This window comes from Ogataea haglerorum (genome assembly GCF_019207285.1).
Source record: "Ogataea haglerorum isolate 81-453-3 chromosome Unknown 81-453-3_NODE_4_length_651989_cov_98.092404, whole genome shotgun sequence".
NCBI lineage: Eukaryota > Fungi > Ascomycota > Pichiomycetes > Pichiales > Pichiaceae > Ogataea > Ogataea haglerorum.
Genome location: NW_025065154.1, coordinates 428,494 through 441,011, shown reverse-complemented (window position 1 = coordinate 441,011; position 12,518 = coordinate 428,494). Strand labels below are relative to the sequence as shown.

General features: G+C 59.8%; 4 protein-coding genes across 4 annotated transcripts; 2 read left to right on the top strand and 2 right to left on the bottom strand.

The window, feature by feature from the left end:
* Positions 1-18: 18 nt before the first annotated feature.
* KL911_001819 (uncharacterized protein) lies at positions 19-1,203 on the bottom strand (the record flags this gene model as incomplete). The annotated part of the gene is made up of 1 exon (XM_043196819.1): positions 19-1,203. One exon carries the CDS (start codon positions 1,201-1,203, stop codon positions 19-21), a length of 1,185 nt encoding a protein of 394 aa, XP_043055580.1.
* A 54-nt stretch (positions 1,204-1,257) lies between these two features.
* KL911_001818 (uncharacterized protein) lies at positions 1,258-2,312 on the top strand (the record flags this gene model as incomplete). Its single annotated transcript, XM_043196818.1, has 2 exons — positions 1,258-1,773; positions 1,836-2,312. The coding sequence occupies 2 exons, from the start codon at positions 1,258-1,260 to the stop codon at positions 2,310-2,312; spliced, it is 993 nt and encodes a 330-aa protein (XP_043055579.1).
* A 276-nt stretch (positions 2,313-2,588) lies between these two features.
* KL911_001817 (uncharacterized protein) lies at positions 2,589-4,652 on the bottom strand (the record flags this gene model as incomplete). The annotated part of the gene is made up of 1 exon (XM_043196817.1): positions 2,589-4,652. The coding sequence occupies one exon, from the start codon at positions 4,650-4,652 to the stop codon at positions 2,589-2,591; it is 2,064 nt and encodes a 687-aa protein (XP_043055578.1).
* Positions 4,653-5,081: 429 nt separating this feature from the next.
* KL911_001816 (uncharacterized protein) lies at positions 5,082-12,503 on the top strand (the record flags this gene model as incomplete). The annotated part of the gene is made up of 1 exon (XM_043196816.1): positions 5,082-12,503. One exon carries the CDS (start codon positions 5,082-5,084, stop codon positions 12,501-12,503), a length of 7,422 nt encoding a protein of 2,473 aa, XP_043055577.1.
* Between the last annotated feature and the right edge of the window lie 15 nt (positions 12,504-12,518).

Here is a 12,518-nt window from a genome sequence, read left to right as displayed (position 1 = left end):
TCTTTACGTTAACATGATTTATTTAATTATCCAGTACATGACCGTCACTGCAGCAAGTTCGATTGCGGTGTAGCGCAGCAGCTGCAAAAAATCCACCTTCGCGCCGCCGCGTGCGTCCGTGAAGCTCCACAGCAACCACAGCCCGTTAGCAACGGCCGCGAACACGTACGCGACAATGTCGCGGAACGGCCGTCCCAGATAGCACAGCGAGTACGTCACTGCGGCGTCTCCTCCGGCCTCGCCGATGCTGAGCAGCTCCACGGCAGGGTATTTGATGCCCATGGCGAGCGAAAACGACTTCACCGTCACCTCCACGGCCTCGCCGGTCGTGTACTTGTGCACCACCTCGCAGTAGTCGTGGTCGTCTCCGCTGAAAACGTAGTCTGGCCGGATCTTTTCCAAGATCTCCAGCGACAACGACGGGTCGATCACCGTCTGGTACTGGTGGCCCTTGGCGACGGGGAATTTCCTGCTCTCTCTATTTTTCCCGCACGGCTGCTCGCTAGGGTCTCTGTACAACGGCACGTGGTGGAAAAGAATCCGGGGTTGCATTTTTGGCTCGCGGCCTATTTCCTCCAGCAGCCAGCGCGCCTCGCTATAAATCGCCTCGTCCTGCGTGTTCGACAGCGAGATGGTGTCCAGAAAGATAAGCTCGTGACCTTTGCGGGCGAGCCGCTGATTCGGCTTGCCGAAGAACGCCTCAAACCTCTGCAGCGCCGGCAGCTTGACCCCGTCTCCGTAGCCGATGTCGTGGTTTCCCGGCACGACAGTCAGCGTCTCTGTGTTGCCGGGCACAAACAGGCGCTTAAATCGCTCCAGCTCGCGCGCATAGTACTCGTCGCTGCTCGAGCGGCCGTTGTCCATCAGGTCTCCCAGAAAGAAAACCGCGTCAGGACGGAGATGAGTGAGCAAAGAGCGGTAGTTCCGGCGCATATAGTCGTCCGCGGTGATTTGCGACAGCTTCAGCAGCGGCCAGGGCCGGCCCGGGTACGTATGGTTGTCGATCAGCTGCGGGTCTGCCACCAGAAGAACGCGGTAGTCTGTGTCGGAGCCGGGGAAGCTGCACATCAGCGAATGGAGCCAGACGTCGATCCTGGTGAACCAGTGGAAGAGCAGCAGCCAGAGCCCCAGCACTACCGACACGCTTCTGGCGGAGGCCTTGGGCGGCCGGAACGCCAGGAGGGCAGAGAATCGGAGCCGCATAACTAGTGTAATTTTTTTATTTTCATTTCATTTAATATTTATTGAATTATTTTTATGCTATTATTAGTTCTGATCCTCGTGATAACGCTGGCCCTCGTGGCGCCGCAATTGGTCTCCAACCTGCGCGACATCGGGACTGTCGCGCTCGAAAAACAGGCGTCTATCAGTCCCACGAAAAAGCCCGGCGAGTCCGCCGTGTACCGCTCCGTCGACGTGCCGCACGGCCTGCCTTTGACCACGGGGCTGCGCATCCAGACGGGCTACCAGATGAGGGACGGCATTCTCAAGGACATCTGGTACGAGGCGTTGCAGGCAAACACAGTTGTCGAGATTGGCGGCGCGAGGCGCTCGGTTCGCCAAATAAATGGCATGATTTTGCATCTGGCCCAGCAGATGGACCAGCACAACGTGGGCCCGCGCGTGGGGCTCAATTCGTGCGTCGACGACCTGCACGCGCTCGTGGTGCTCTTCTGCTGCTTTTTCCTGTGCGACAGAACCGTTGTCGTGGGAGAAGACCCGAACGTGGACCTGCTATTTACGAGGAAGACGGCCGGCTCTGCTGCCAACGTCGTCGATCTAGACGACCCGGCGTATTTTGCCGAGTGTCCTGAGACCGCAGAGTACGCGTACAGCCCGCTCAAAGACTACACCCGCTTCAACAACGAGCCGTACATCGAGCTGATCGACGGCACAGAGTACCGGTATTTCCAGCGCAGCTTTGTTTCTGCCGTCGCGTCGCAGCTGATGTCTCTGTCGACGGCGTTTTCGTGGACAAACCGCGACAGACTGCTTGTGGTGCCGGGAAACAGGAACAACGCCCTCGTCAAGATCCTGTGCGGGCTGCTGACGGGCGTCGAACAGATCACCGTCGCGGCCAGCGCGCCGATCGACGCGCTCGTCAGCTGCCAGCCGACGATCGTTTCCGCTCCGAGCGCGTGGCTGCGGCCCCTGGTGGACGTGCGGCCATCGTTCCTGCGCGCGCTGCTGCTCAACCGCGCCGAGTTCCTCAACTCGCACGGCATATTCAACCCGCTCGGCAAGATGTATGCCACGAAGCTGCGGCTGGTGTATCTTCAGGACTCAATTTTCACTTCGGCGCAGTACAATAAGCTCAAGAGCGTGCTGCATGCCCGGATCATTAAGGAGACCGATATCCGCGGCTCGATGGGCCCCCTGCTCAAGTCGAACCTGTTTGAATACCGCCTGCTAAGCAAGAACCAGCTGGGCGTGCCGACGAACTCCGTGGAGCTCAAGACGCGCGACGGGCGGCTCTACGCGCGCGGGTTTGTGCTCGCGAAGCACGACAACATGCGCGTCGACGAGGAGATGTGGATCGACACCGGTCTCCGTGGGTTTTTCGCCACGGACGGGTGTTTTTACTCTAGCTAGTTATAAACCCGTTTGATCACGTCCACCCATTTTTTCTCTGCCACCAATTCGTCGTTCTCCCACGCAACAATTTTGTTGCTCAGGTGGAAGTTTTCGGCGTCCGCCCACAGAACAGCGGTCGTCTCCATCTTCACGTTCCAGCCGTCCTCCCTTCTCCCCATCGAGTAGCTGTAGACGCACTCGTTGTACGCGGAAAGCGGGTCGTTTTCCTTGATTTTCCACACGTTCGTGTTGCAGCTGCCGTGGTAGATCCCTGACAGGTTGCCGTACTCCGGCATAGTCACCTGCCCGGCGTCCTCGACGTCCCTGAGCGTCCACTCAAACGTCGTGCAGTCGAACTCGACCGTCTTCTTTCTGCCGTCGGGAACGTCGATCGTGGTCTTAATCGGCCGGCAGATCGACGGGGTCCCTAAATCTGGAGCAGCCACCAGCGTTGTCTCGTCCAGCAGCGGCAGCACGAGCTTTCCCCCGTGCAGCGTGAGCGTCGGCGTCTCTGCGGACGGCCACGCCTGCGGCCAGTCGCACGTCGACAGCGCAACGCGCAGCCGGTGGCCTTTCTCGAGCTTCACGCCCAGAACGTCAAGCTTGACCTCGACGTCGTAGGGACGGCCCTCCTCGAGGTACTCCGGGTGTTCGTGGCTGTTTCTGTGCGACAGGTTCAGCTGGCCCCACGAGAGCAGCACGTGCTCGCCGCCGGGGTACAGGTCGACGAGCCGAACGCTGACGTTGGCGAGCTTTTTGTCAGACGAGAGTGTCAGGTTGATTTTTGGCTCGCCCAGCAAATTCACCGCTTCTGCCAGCTCCGCAGAGTCAAAACACAGACACTTCGCATCCTCGTACCGCTGGTCGGCCGGGAAGTCGCCGGGGTACCCGAACGGACAGAAGTTGCCGCGGAACAGGCCGTGCGAAAGTGCTCCGCTGAAACGGTAGTCAAGCGTTGCAGTCTGCCCGATGCTCAGTTTGTTATCTGGAGCTAGGGCATACTCCAGCCCCCCAGAAAAATCCACAGAGTCCGTAGACACCCACCGGCCGTTTCTGTACTCGTACGAGTCCTCGATGCCCGATGGGTCCTGGATGTACGCTGTCAGCCGCGGCAGATGGAGCTCTCCCTCGTCGTGCAACCATTTTTTGAACCACTTGAGCGACAGCTGCTGGTACCCGATTTTGGGGCCCGGTTTGGCCATCTCCGGGTACTCGTGAACCCACGGGCCCACGAGGCCGCACGATTCCGGGTGCGGCAGGTTCTTGACCATGCGGAACACGGGCGACGTGTAGCCGTCTCGCCAGCCCCCCACCAGCATAACCGGGATGTCCACCTGGCTGTAGTCCTCGCAGATGGAGCCGTGCTTCCAGTACTCGTCGCGGGTCTGGTGCTCGAGCCAGTGCTTGACCATCGGGACGACCTCGATCCTCTGCTTCCAGTTCTCGCGCCAGCCGTCGCCGACAACACGCGGGTCCTGCGGCCGCGGAGCGTACGCCGCCATAGTCGACCCCCACCACAGCATGTCCGTCGCCAGCACACACCCCCCACGGTAGTGCACGTCGTCGGAGTATCTGTCGTCGGTCGACATCAGCGAAATGACCGCTTTCAGCGCAGGGTGTCGCCGTGCTGCCACCTGCAACCCGTTGAACCCGCCCCACGACTTGCCAAACATGCCGATCCGGCCGTTGGACCACTTCTGCGCCACAATGTGGTCAAACGCGTCCAACGCGTCGTCCTGCTCCACCTTCAAGTACTCATCAGTCAAAACTCCGTCGGAGCTCGAGCTGCCTCGCATGTCGATTCGCAGCGACGCCAGCCCGTTCCCGGCATAGTACGGGTGCCGAATCGCGTCCCGCTGGATCGTCACGTCCGCCCGGTACGGAATGTACTCCACAAGCGTGCCGACTCGGATCCTTCCCTCCCAGGCTTCCTTGGGAATCCACAGATGGCCCTTGAGAATAGCACCGTCCCGCACGGGAATGTCGATGTCCTCGAACTTGAGGATCTCGTAGGGCAGACTGGCCGGGTCCAGCACGGCAACCGGATCTCTTTCGGACTCTCTCACGTTGAAGGCCATGACGGGACTTATTACAGAGTTATCTTTTTTAGCACTAATCAGGAAGTTTTTTACGAGAGTGGACCATGCATGAGCGATAGCGCTATTTCTCAAATAGCTTATCTTCCGGAGAGCTTGTTCTCGGGGTTTTGCCGGGGTCGACGCAACTTACGCGCGCGGCTTGAGGTGTGCCACCCTCGAGCCCCGCGTCCAGTGCTTCCAGAAACGATGCACACTCTGGCCGCTGTGTTTCTCAGCCGATCGACGCCGGCGCGAGGTGTGGATGGAAATAAAATATTCCAGGCGTAAACAATATCGGTGTCTTGCCTTTTGTTCCAGTCGAATCTCGCTGGTGTTTACTTTTGCCTTGCGAACGAAACCCCGCGCAGCACGTTATTTGAGCTGAGAAGATCCCCTGTTATTTCTCATATCGCTGAAAAATCCGGCGAAATGGCTGAACGCAATTGGCAGGAGGGAACAGATCGCGGTGGAGCGCAACAGCCCGTCAACGTGATCGAGATCCCCGACCTGAACGGCCTTCTTCCTGAAGACACCTTTCACAAAGCCGCCGGGGCCCGCAAGACGTCGCAGCACACGCTTGCACACGGCAGCAATGCGACGCCTTCGGCCCAGAACCCCGAACCGCACGAAATACACATCCCACAGCCCCAGGACGACGACGGCGACGGCTACGGCGCGCAGCCGCTGTCTTTCCGGCTGGGAGACCCCGTTTCGCAGAACGGTACCGAGCCGGCGGCCGTCATTGAGCAGCGGCAGGCCAGCATTTCGGCCAAGCAGAAACAGTCGTATCCGAACTATACTCTCAACATCATGGTGAGGCAGTTCACTAAACTGGCCGAGAGGAAGCTGAATCTGTGTCTGAATAGCGTGCCGCTGGACCAAGAGCCCAATATCATTGAGATACTGTCCGAAGGAGTGGATCCGACGTTCGATCGCGTGATCACGTCGCTCGGGTACATTGCGCGGCGTAAGCCCAAGTCTGTGACGGACGCGGTGATGCACTGGCGACGCGGCAAGTCTGAGCTACGCGAGATGGCGCGTGCAATGCTCGAAAAGGACATGATGCAGTGGAACAGCTACAAGAACACCAGCACGCCGCAGACACACAAAAAGTCGTCCTCGCGGTCCTCGCGGTCGACGCACGATTCGCCGGCGATCAATTCCGACGCCGAGACGCTGCGGCAGCTCGAGCAGAAGGTGCAAAAGTCCAAAATCACGTTCACCCAGGCGGACAGGCAGTTCACGATCAGCACGTACATTTTGTGGCGGGTGCTGATCGAGGTGGTGCGCCAGACGCCCACGCAGACGCTGATCGAGGAGACAGGGCTCGAGGAGATCATGTACAACTACCTGCGCAACATAGATCCGTATCTGGTGAGCCAGAGCATCATTCACTCGTCCAACTGGAACCTGCTCGCGGGTCTGATTGGTCAGATGTCGGAGAAGTCGTTTTTGTCTGTGAGCGACCGGTTTATCGCCGATCTCGAGAAGTTCCCGAAAGGATACACCGACGGCAGCGATGTGAGCGAGTCGAGGCTCAATCTGCTGATCCACGGGATGCGATATCTGCAGTTTTCGAACTCGTCGCTTGAGCGGTTTGAGGAGGGTGCAGACTTCATGAAGAGCCTCGCCAAGTTCTTCTACAGGTGCGAGAACGACAACCTGCTCAACTCCTACTGCGACGTGATCAACCAGCTGCTTCTGTCGCTCGCAGAGACGCTGACTGCAGAGGTGAACCATCCGACGTGGGTGGACGCCGTGACGATGATTTTCAACAAGTCTGTGCACATTGCGACCGCGAAGCCGCCCAAGCTGTGGAACTACGCCGCAACGTTGGTGGCCACTGCGGTCTCTGTTGCTCCCAAGACGCTTTTCGACCGGGAGTGGCTCAAGATCGTCAACATGTACATTAGACGGCTCAAGCCGAAGCTGCCGACGGAGGAAAAGGTCGTCATAACGAAGTGTCTCGCGCGGCTCATCTGGGCGTATCTGTACCGCTACTCGGACACGCTGAACGCCAAGACGAGAAACTTGGAGTCGATCGCCAATCAGCTATTCCAGGGCCAGCAGAACAAGAAACAGCAGTGGATCACGCACGACTCGCTTCTGATTCAGGCCACCGTTCAGACTCTGCGCGCTATGGCGTACTCGCAGCTCAACTTCACGCTGGAGAACATCGTTCTGCCGATCCTCAAGTCCTCGTTCAACGGAACCAGTCTTGAAAGCATCTCGCACGAAAAAGTCATTCTCTGCATCCGCACCTACGCCTGTATACTATCCGACTACAAGTCGAAGGAAAGACCGCCGTTCCCGACCGACTACGTGATCCACTCATCGCTGGACCCGATGGAGTTCTGCAACAACGACAACAAGGAGATATTCGACGCCAACTCGTCCAACTCGGCCGTCCACGAGGAGGTGTCCAGTCTGTTCATCAGTCTGCTGTTTCTGCTGGACCAGCAGGTCGGGTGCAAGACGCTGGACGGCAACATAGCCAACGTGGGGGCCGGCAGCGGGTCGTCGGCCGGCACGACAAGCAGCACGCCGACTCTGCCGCTCAAGATCTCGCAGTTCTATTTCCACCAGGACGGGTATCAGGCGAAAAATCTGGAGCTGTTCTCGACGGTGATTTCCGTGGTGTCGTGGTGTCTGAGCAGCAACTCGTCGCAGTACCGTCGCGTGATTGAGCTGCTGGTGAAGAACACCATCCATGAGGACGAGAACGTTAGCGCTTTCTCGACCGACATGCTCAAGATCCTCATGACCAAGAAGAACCCGAACGTGATCATGACCGTGTTTGCGCGCACTGCGTTCTATCTCGACGAAAAGGCCGCCAGCTTGCTCAACCACGAGTACGTCTCGTCGACCGAGTACGTCAAGCTGCTGGAAATCTACGTGGACCTGCTACAGTGCTGGCTCGAATTCCTGGCAGAGACGCACAAGGGCTCGCTGGAGACCCCAAACGAAATGTACAACGTCAACCACGGCTTTGTGCAGGAGGAGATCCAGGAGACGAAGCCGTTTGAGGACCTGGAGCTCAAGACGATTGTCACGATCATCGACGAGGTCGAGGGCAACGGGCTGTTCTTCCTGTTTAGTCACGATTTCCGTGTGCGGTTTTTGGGCTCGCAGATCTTGCGCATTATCGCGCAGTTCGACGAGGTGATCTATGACCTGACTAGCGACACGGGCGGTGCCAAGGACCCCGAGGAGGACAGCAAAAAAGTGCACAACCGGATGCCGTCGAAGTTTGCGGCCGAGTTCGGCACGCGGGTGATCCACGTGCTGGAGTCGCTGGATTTTTTCGAGTTCATTGGCCCCAAAAAACCAATTCTGAGCGAAGCAGAGTCGAAACGGCTCGCACGCCTGCAGCACAAGCAGCGCAAGGACACCATTATCCGGCTCGCCGAGAGCAACCACGGCGTCGACGCGGCGCTGTGGTTCAAGGTGTTTGAGGAGATTCTCGACTCGCTGGTCAGACGGTGCCCGATCCAGATCGCCATCGCGCGCTCGCACAGCTGCATCCGGCTTGTCCAGCTGTACGACCAGCTGGTCTCGATCAGTCTTGACCCGAACTCGAAAAGCGTCAGCTCGCTCATCTGGGACTACATGCTGTGCCTGAAAATTGCGTGCTCCTCGCTCACCTCCACCAGCGAGCAGCGGCTGCACATCCCAGCGGTGGCGACGGCGGCGCCGACGTCGTCGTCCATCTACGCGCCGCTGACGAAGTCGCACATGCGCAAGCGTTCGCAGCAGCTGTTCACGGTGCAGCACCAGAAAATCACGAGCGCCAAGTCGATCTTCAAGATGACCGTGCCGCTGCTCACGGCCACCAACACCAAGCTGAAGGAGGCATTGGTGGAGGGGCTTAGCTGCCTGAACGTGAACATTTTCAACAGCTTTCTCGAAAGCATCGAGAGCATCCTCGAAGGCTGGGCGCGCGAGCAGCACCCAGCGGAGGCCGATCTGCGACTGCGTGTTGAGATCACCGGCGTTCTCAACAAGGTGATCGCCAAGTTCTACAAGATCGGCGTGCCGTTCCTGGACGACACCGTGTCGCGGAAACTGCAGTACATTCTGGAAAACAACAAGGCGTTCCTGTCGCGGCCGGAGTCGCAGACCAACTTCGAGCTGCACCGGCTGCGCAAATACTTCTGCGGTCTACTCGAGACCTTCCACTCGGAGTGTCTGAAACTCGACCAGGTGGACAGGTGGCTACCGTTCAAGTTTCGCAGAGAGTCGTTTGAGTTTATGGACGAGTGGTGCGGCTACGGCAAGGACACGAGCCTGTTCAACGAGCGGTACCGGCGGATGACGGAGCAGATTTCTCGGCGGGCGGACGCGGTGACGTTGCAGGCGTCTTTGGAGCTGCAGAAACGACAGCTGCAGTACAGCGCGATCAGCTGCATGGCGAACCTGTGTTGCAGTCCAATAGCCACGGAAAAGGACTCGTTCAACATCCCAAAAGTGCTGGACTGGATCGACTCGCTGTTCAACACGTACACGGATAAGATCATCGAGATGGCGCGGCGGGCGCTGCTGCAGATCCTCGTGGTGAGCACGGCCTCGGACGAGATCCTCGACCAGGTGATCAACAAGTGCTACACGCACGACCCGGCTCTGGACAACTACTTTGTCACGCTGAGCGAGGCTTTTGTCAAGGGTGCCAAGTTCAGGGAGAAGGTGCACCGGCCGCTGGCGCTGGGGCTTTTCGCGTGCGGTTCGGACAACATCAGCGTGCGCACGGCCGCAGCGAGCCTGCTGGAGCACACCGAGATGAAGTTCTACGAGACCAACAAGAGCGCGGCCTTTATTGACGGCATCTGCTGCCGGTCACGGGTGATCTACAAGCGCACGCTTTTCCAGCTGTCGACGCATTTCGCGACGGCGCACCCAGAGGACAAGTACATGATGATCTCGGAGCTGACGATGCTGTTCCACATTGTCGGGTCGAGCCCGCGGCGCGACATTCTGGCGGTGCTGCTGCCGTGGGTGCAGACCGTGGAGCTGACGCTTGCACCGGACCATCCCGACAGACACAATTCACTGATGGTGCTGTACAACTTCTTTGAGATCACAGTCAAGTTCGCGCACAAGATGCAGAACGAGGTGGAGGCCCTGTGGGTGGCACTGGCGAACGGCACCAACAAGTCGAATGTGGACGAGATATACCGCTTTATCGTGGAGCACTCGCTGGAAATGAAGAACACAGTCTTCTGGGAGTGCTCGCGCCAGGTGATCTCGTGTCTCGCGACGATCCCGGCGGGCGTGAACCTCGTGGACACGCTGATCTCGAACCTGGAGCCGAAGTCGATGATTCCTGTCGAGAAACTCAACGCAGACGACACCGCCACGTTCGAGGACGAGAGCCAGATCACGCACGGGCTGCCGTACGTGGCGCAGCTGGCGAAGATCGCGCAGACCACCAAGGGCGTCACCGCGCCGTCGTTCTCGCTGTGCGAGCTGTCGGTGATCTTCCTGTCGGACCTGCTGCTCACGCCCAGCGAGAACGTCAAGGCAAACCTCTCGCTGCTGCTGCACCTTGCGTTTGTGCTGCTCGACGACCAGCTCGCGATCGTCCAGGACCAGGCGTGCGCGATGCTGATCCACCTGCTGCGCCAGTACGGCGACGACGACGCGGGCCAGTGCAAGCGCATCATCGACTCTCTGCGCAGCCACGACCGCCAGAAAAGGTTCTGGACGCACGGCGACCTGGGCGGCGACAAGAACGGCGGCCGCATCCCGGAGAACATGGACGCGCTCGTGCGCAACGTGATGCACGTGTTCGAGAAGACATACCCGGGCATCCAGCAGGACTGGAGCCGCACCGCGCTGGCGTGGGCGACGTCGTGCAAGGTGATGCACATTGCCGCGCGCTCGTTCCAGATCTTCCGGTGTCTGATCTCGTTCCTCGACCTCGGCATGCTGCGCGACATGCTGCTGTGCCTGGCCAACACGGTCTCGGACGAAAACCCGGGCATCCAGAGCTTTTCGATGCAGATTCTCATGACGCTCAACGCCATCACCGCCGAGCTGTACAGCGAGCAGCTGATCGACTTCCCGCAGCTGTTCTGGTCTGTCGTGGCGTGTCTCAACACGGTCCACGAGAACGAGTTCATCGAGGTGCTCTCGACGCTGTCCAAGTTCATCTCGAAAATCGACCTCGACTCCGACGAGACCGTCGAGTGTCTCATCGCGACGTTCCCGCCCAACTGGGAGGGCCGCTTCGAGGGCCTGCAGCCGCTGGTCATGATGGGGCTGCGGTCGGCGAACGCGTACGAGCCGACGATCCGGCTGCTGGACCGGCTCAATCTGCTCAAGGACAGCGCCATCATCGGCTCGGGCCAGTACCGCATCCTGCTCGCGCTGCTGGCCAACATCCCGCGCTTCCTGCACGCGCAGACGACCAAGCGGTTTGGCGACGACGTTGTCGACGCGGCCAACGTGCTGTGTGCGATGGCCGACCGCGCGGACATGGGCGCCCTGAGCCGGATCCTCGACTCGCTCATCAAGAAGAAGTTCCGCAACAAGGAGGACTTCATGAGCCAGGTCGTCAGCGTGATCAAGCGCTATTTCTTCCCCGAGTACTCGGCGCAGACGCTGGTGTTCCTGCTGGGCCTGCTGTTCAACAACACCGCGTGGATCAAGCTCGAGATGCTCGACTTTCTCAAGCACGTGTTCAAGGCCGTCGACCTCACCGACAGCAAGTTTGTCGGGCTGGGCGCCGACCTCGTGTCGCCGCTGCTGCGGCTGCTGATGACCGACTACGTGGACCTGGCGCTCGAGGTGCTGGACGAGGCGAACAGCATTTCCGCGTCGCCGTTCGACAAGCACTACCTGATGATGAGCTCGGGCGACGCCAGCATGCGCCGCGAGTACGAGAAGGTGGCCACGCTGTTCGGCATCCCCGACGAAAGCGGCTGGTCCGTGCCGATCCCGGCCGTCAGCACCGCGCGCACCAGAAACAACATCCACTCGGTGTTCTCGACCTGCGTCGTCTCGACGGCCAAGGAGGGCGACGAGCAGCCCGAGCCGCCCGTCGAGCCCGAGTTCAACAGGGACGACTACGTCCACTACAGCCCCGCGTGGCCCGACCAGCGCGAGCAGTCGCTGCTCACCCGACAGCAGAGCAGTCTCCAGGACGACGAGTCTGCGCAGGACCAGAACTCGCTCAGCCACATGCTTGCCACGCTCGAGAACCTCGACTCCTTCTTCACCAAGGAGAACATGGACCTGTCGGGCGCGTACGGCCACCAGTACAACGGCTCGGTCGACACGCGCTCCACCGCCGGCACGTCTGTGGGCCAGAACAACTGGGGGCTGACTCTGGACTCGCCGCAGCTCGACCAGAACATGCAGTTTCCGTCCACGGCCTCGTTCAAGACGCTCATGGGCGACTCGTCGGCGACCCCGGCCAACTTCTCGGTCTCGTCGTTCCGCAACTCCGCGCGGCTCAACATGGCTGTTCCGATGCAGCTGAACAGCAAGTCTGCAAGCAACTACTCGTCCAACATGCAGGAGATCTCGTCTCCGCTGGGCTCGCCCATGGTTTCCGGCCAGAGCCCGCCGGGCGAGGAGTTCGAGGGCCTCTTCAGGTTCGAGATCCTCCGCCCGTCCAGCAAGGTCAAGAAAAGACCGTCCAAGCTCAACGCGCCGCTCGTCAACAACGGCGACCCGTCCATCCCGCTGGCGAAGCCGTCTCCCCGGACGCCGCGGGGCTCGCGCACCCCACGCAGCCCCTACAGCAAGAGCATCCGCTTCAGCAGAAACTACTCCTCCGCCTACAGGAAGTCTGCGCGCCTCTACGACGGTCCGTCGCGCGACAAGCAGGACGCGGCCGACGCGCAGTGAGCCAGCTGGACGGTG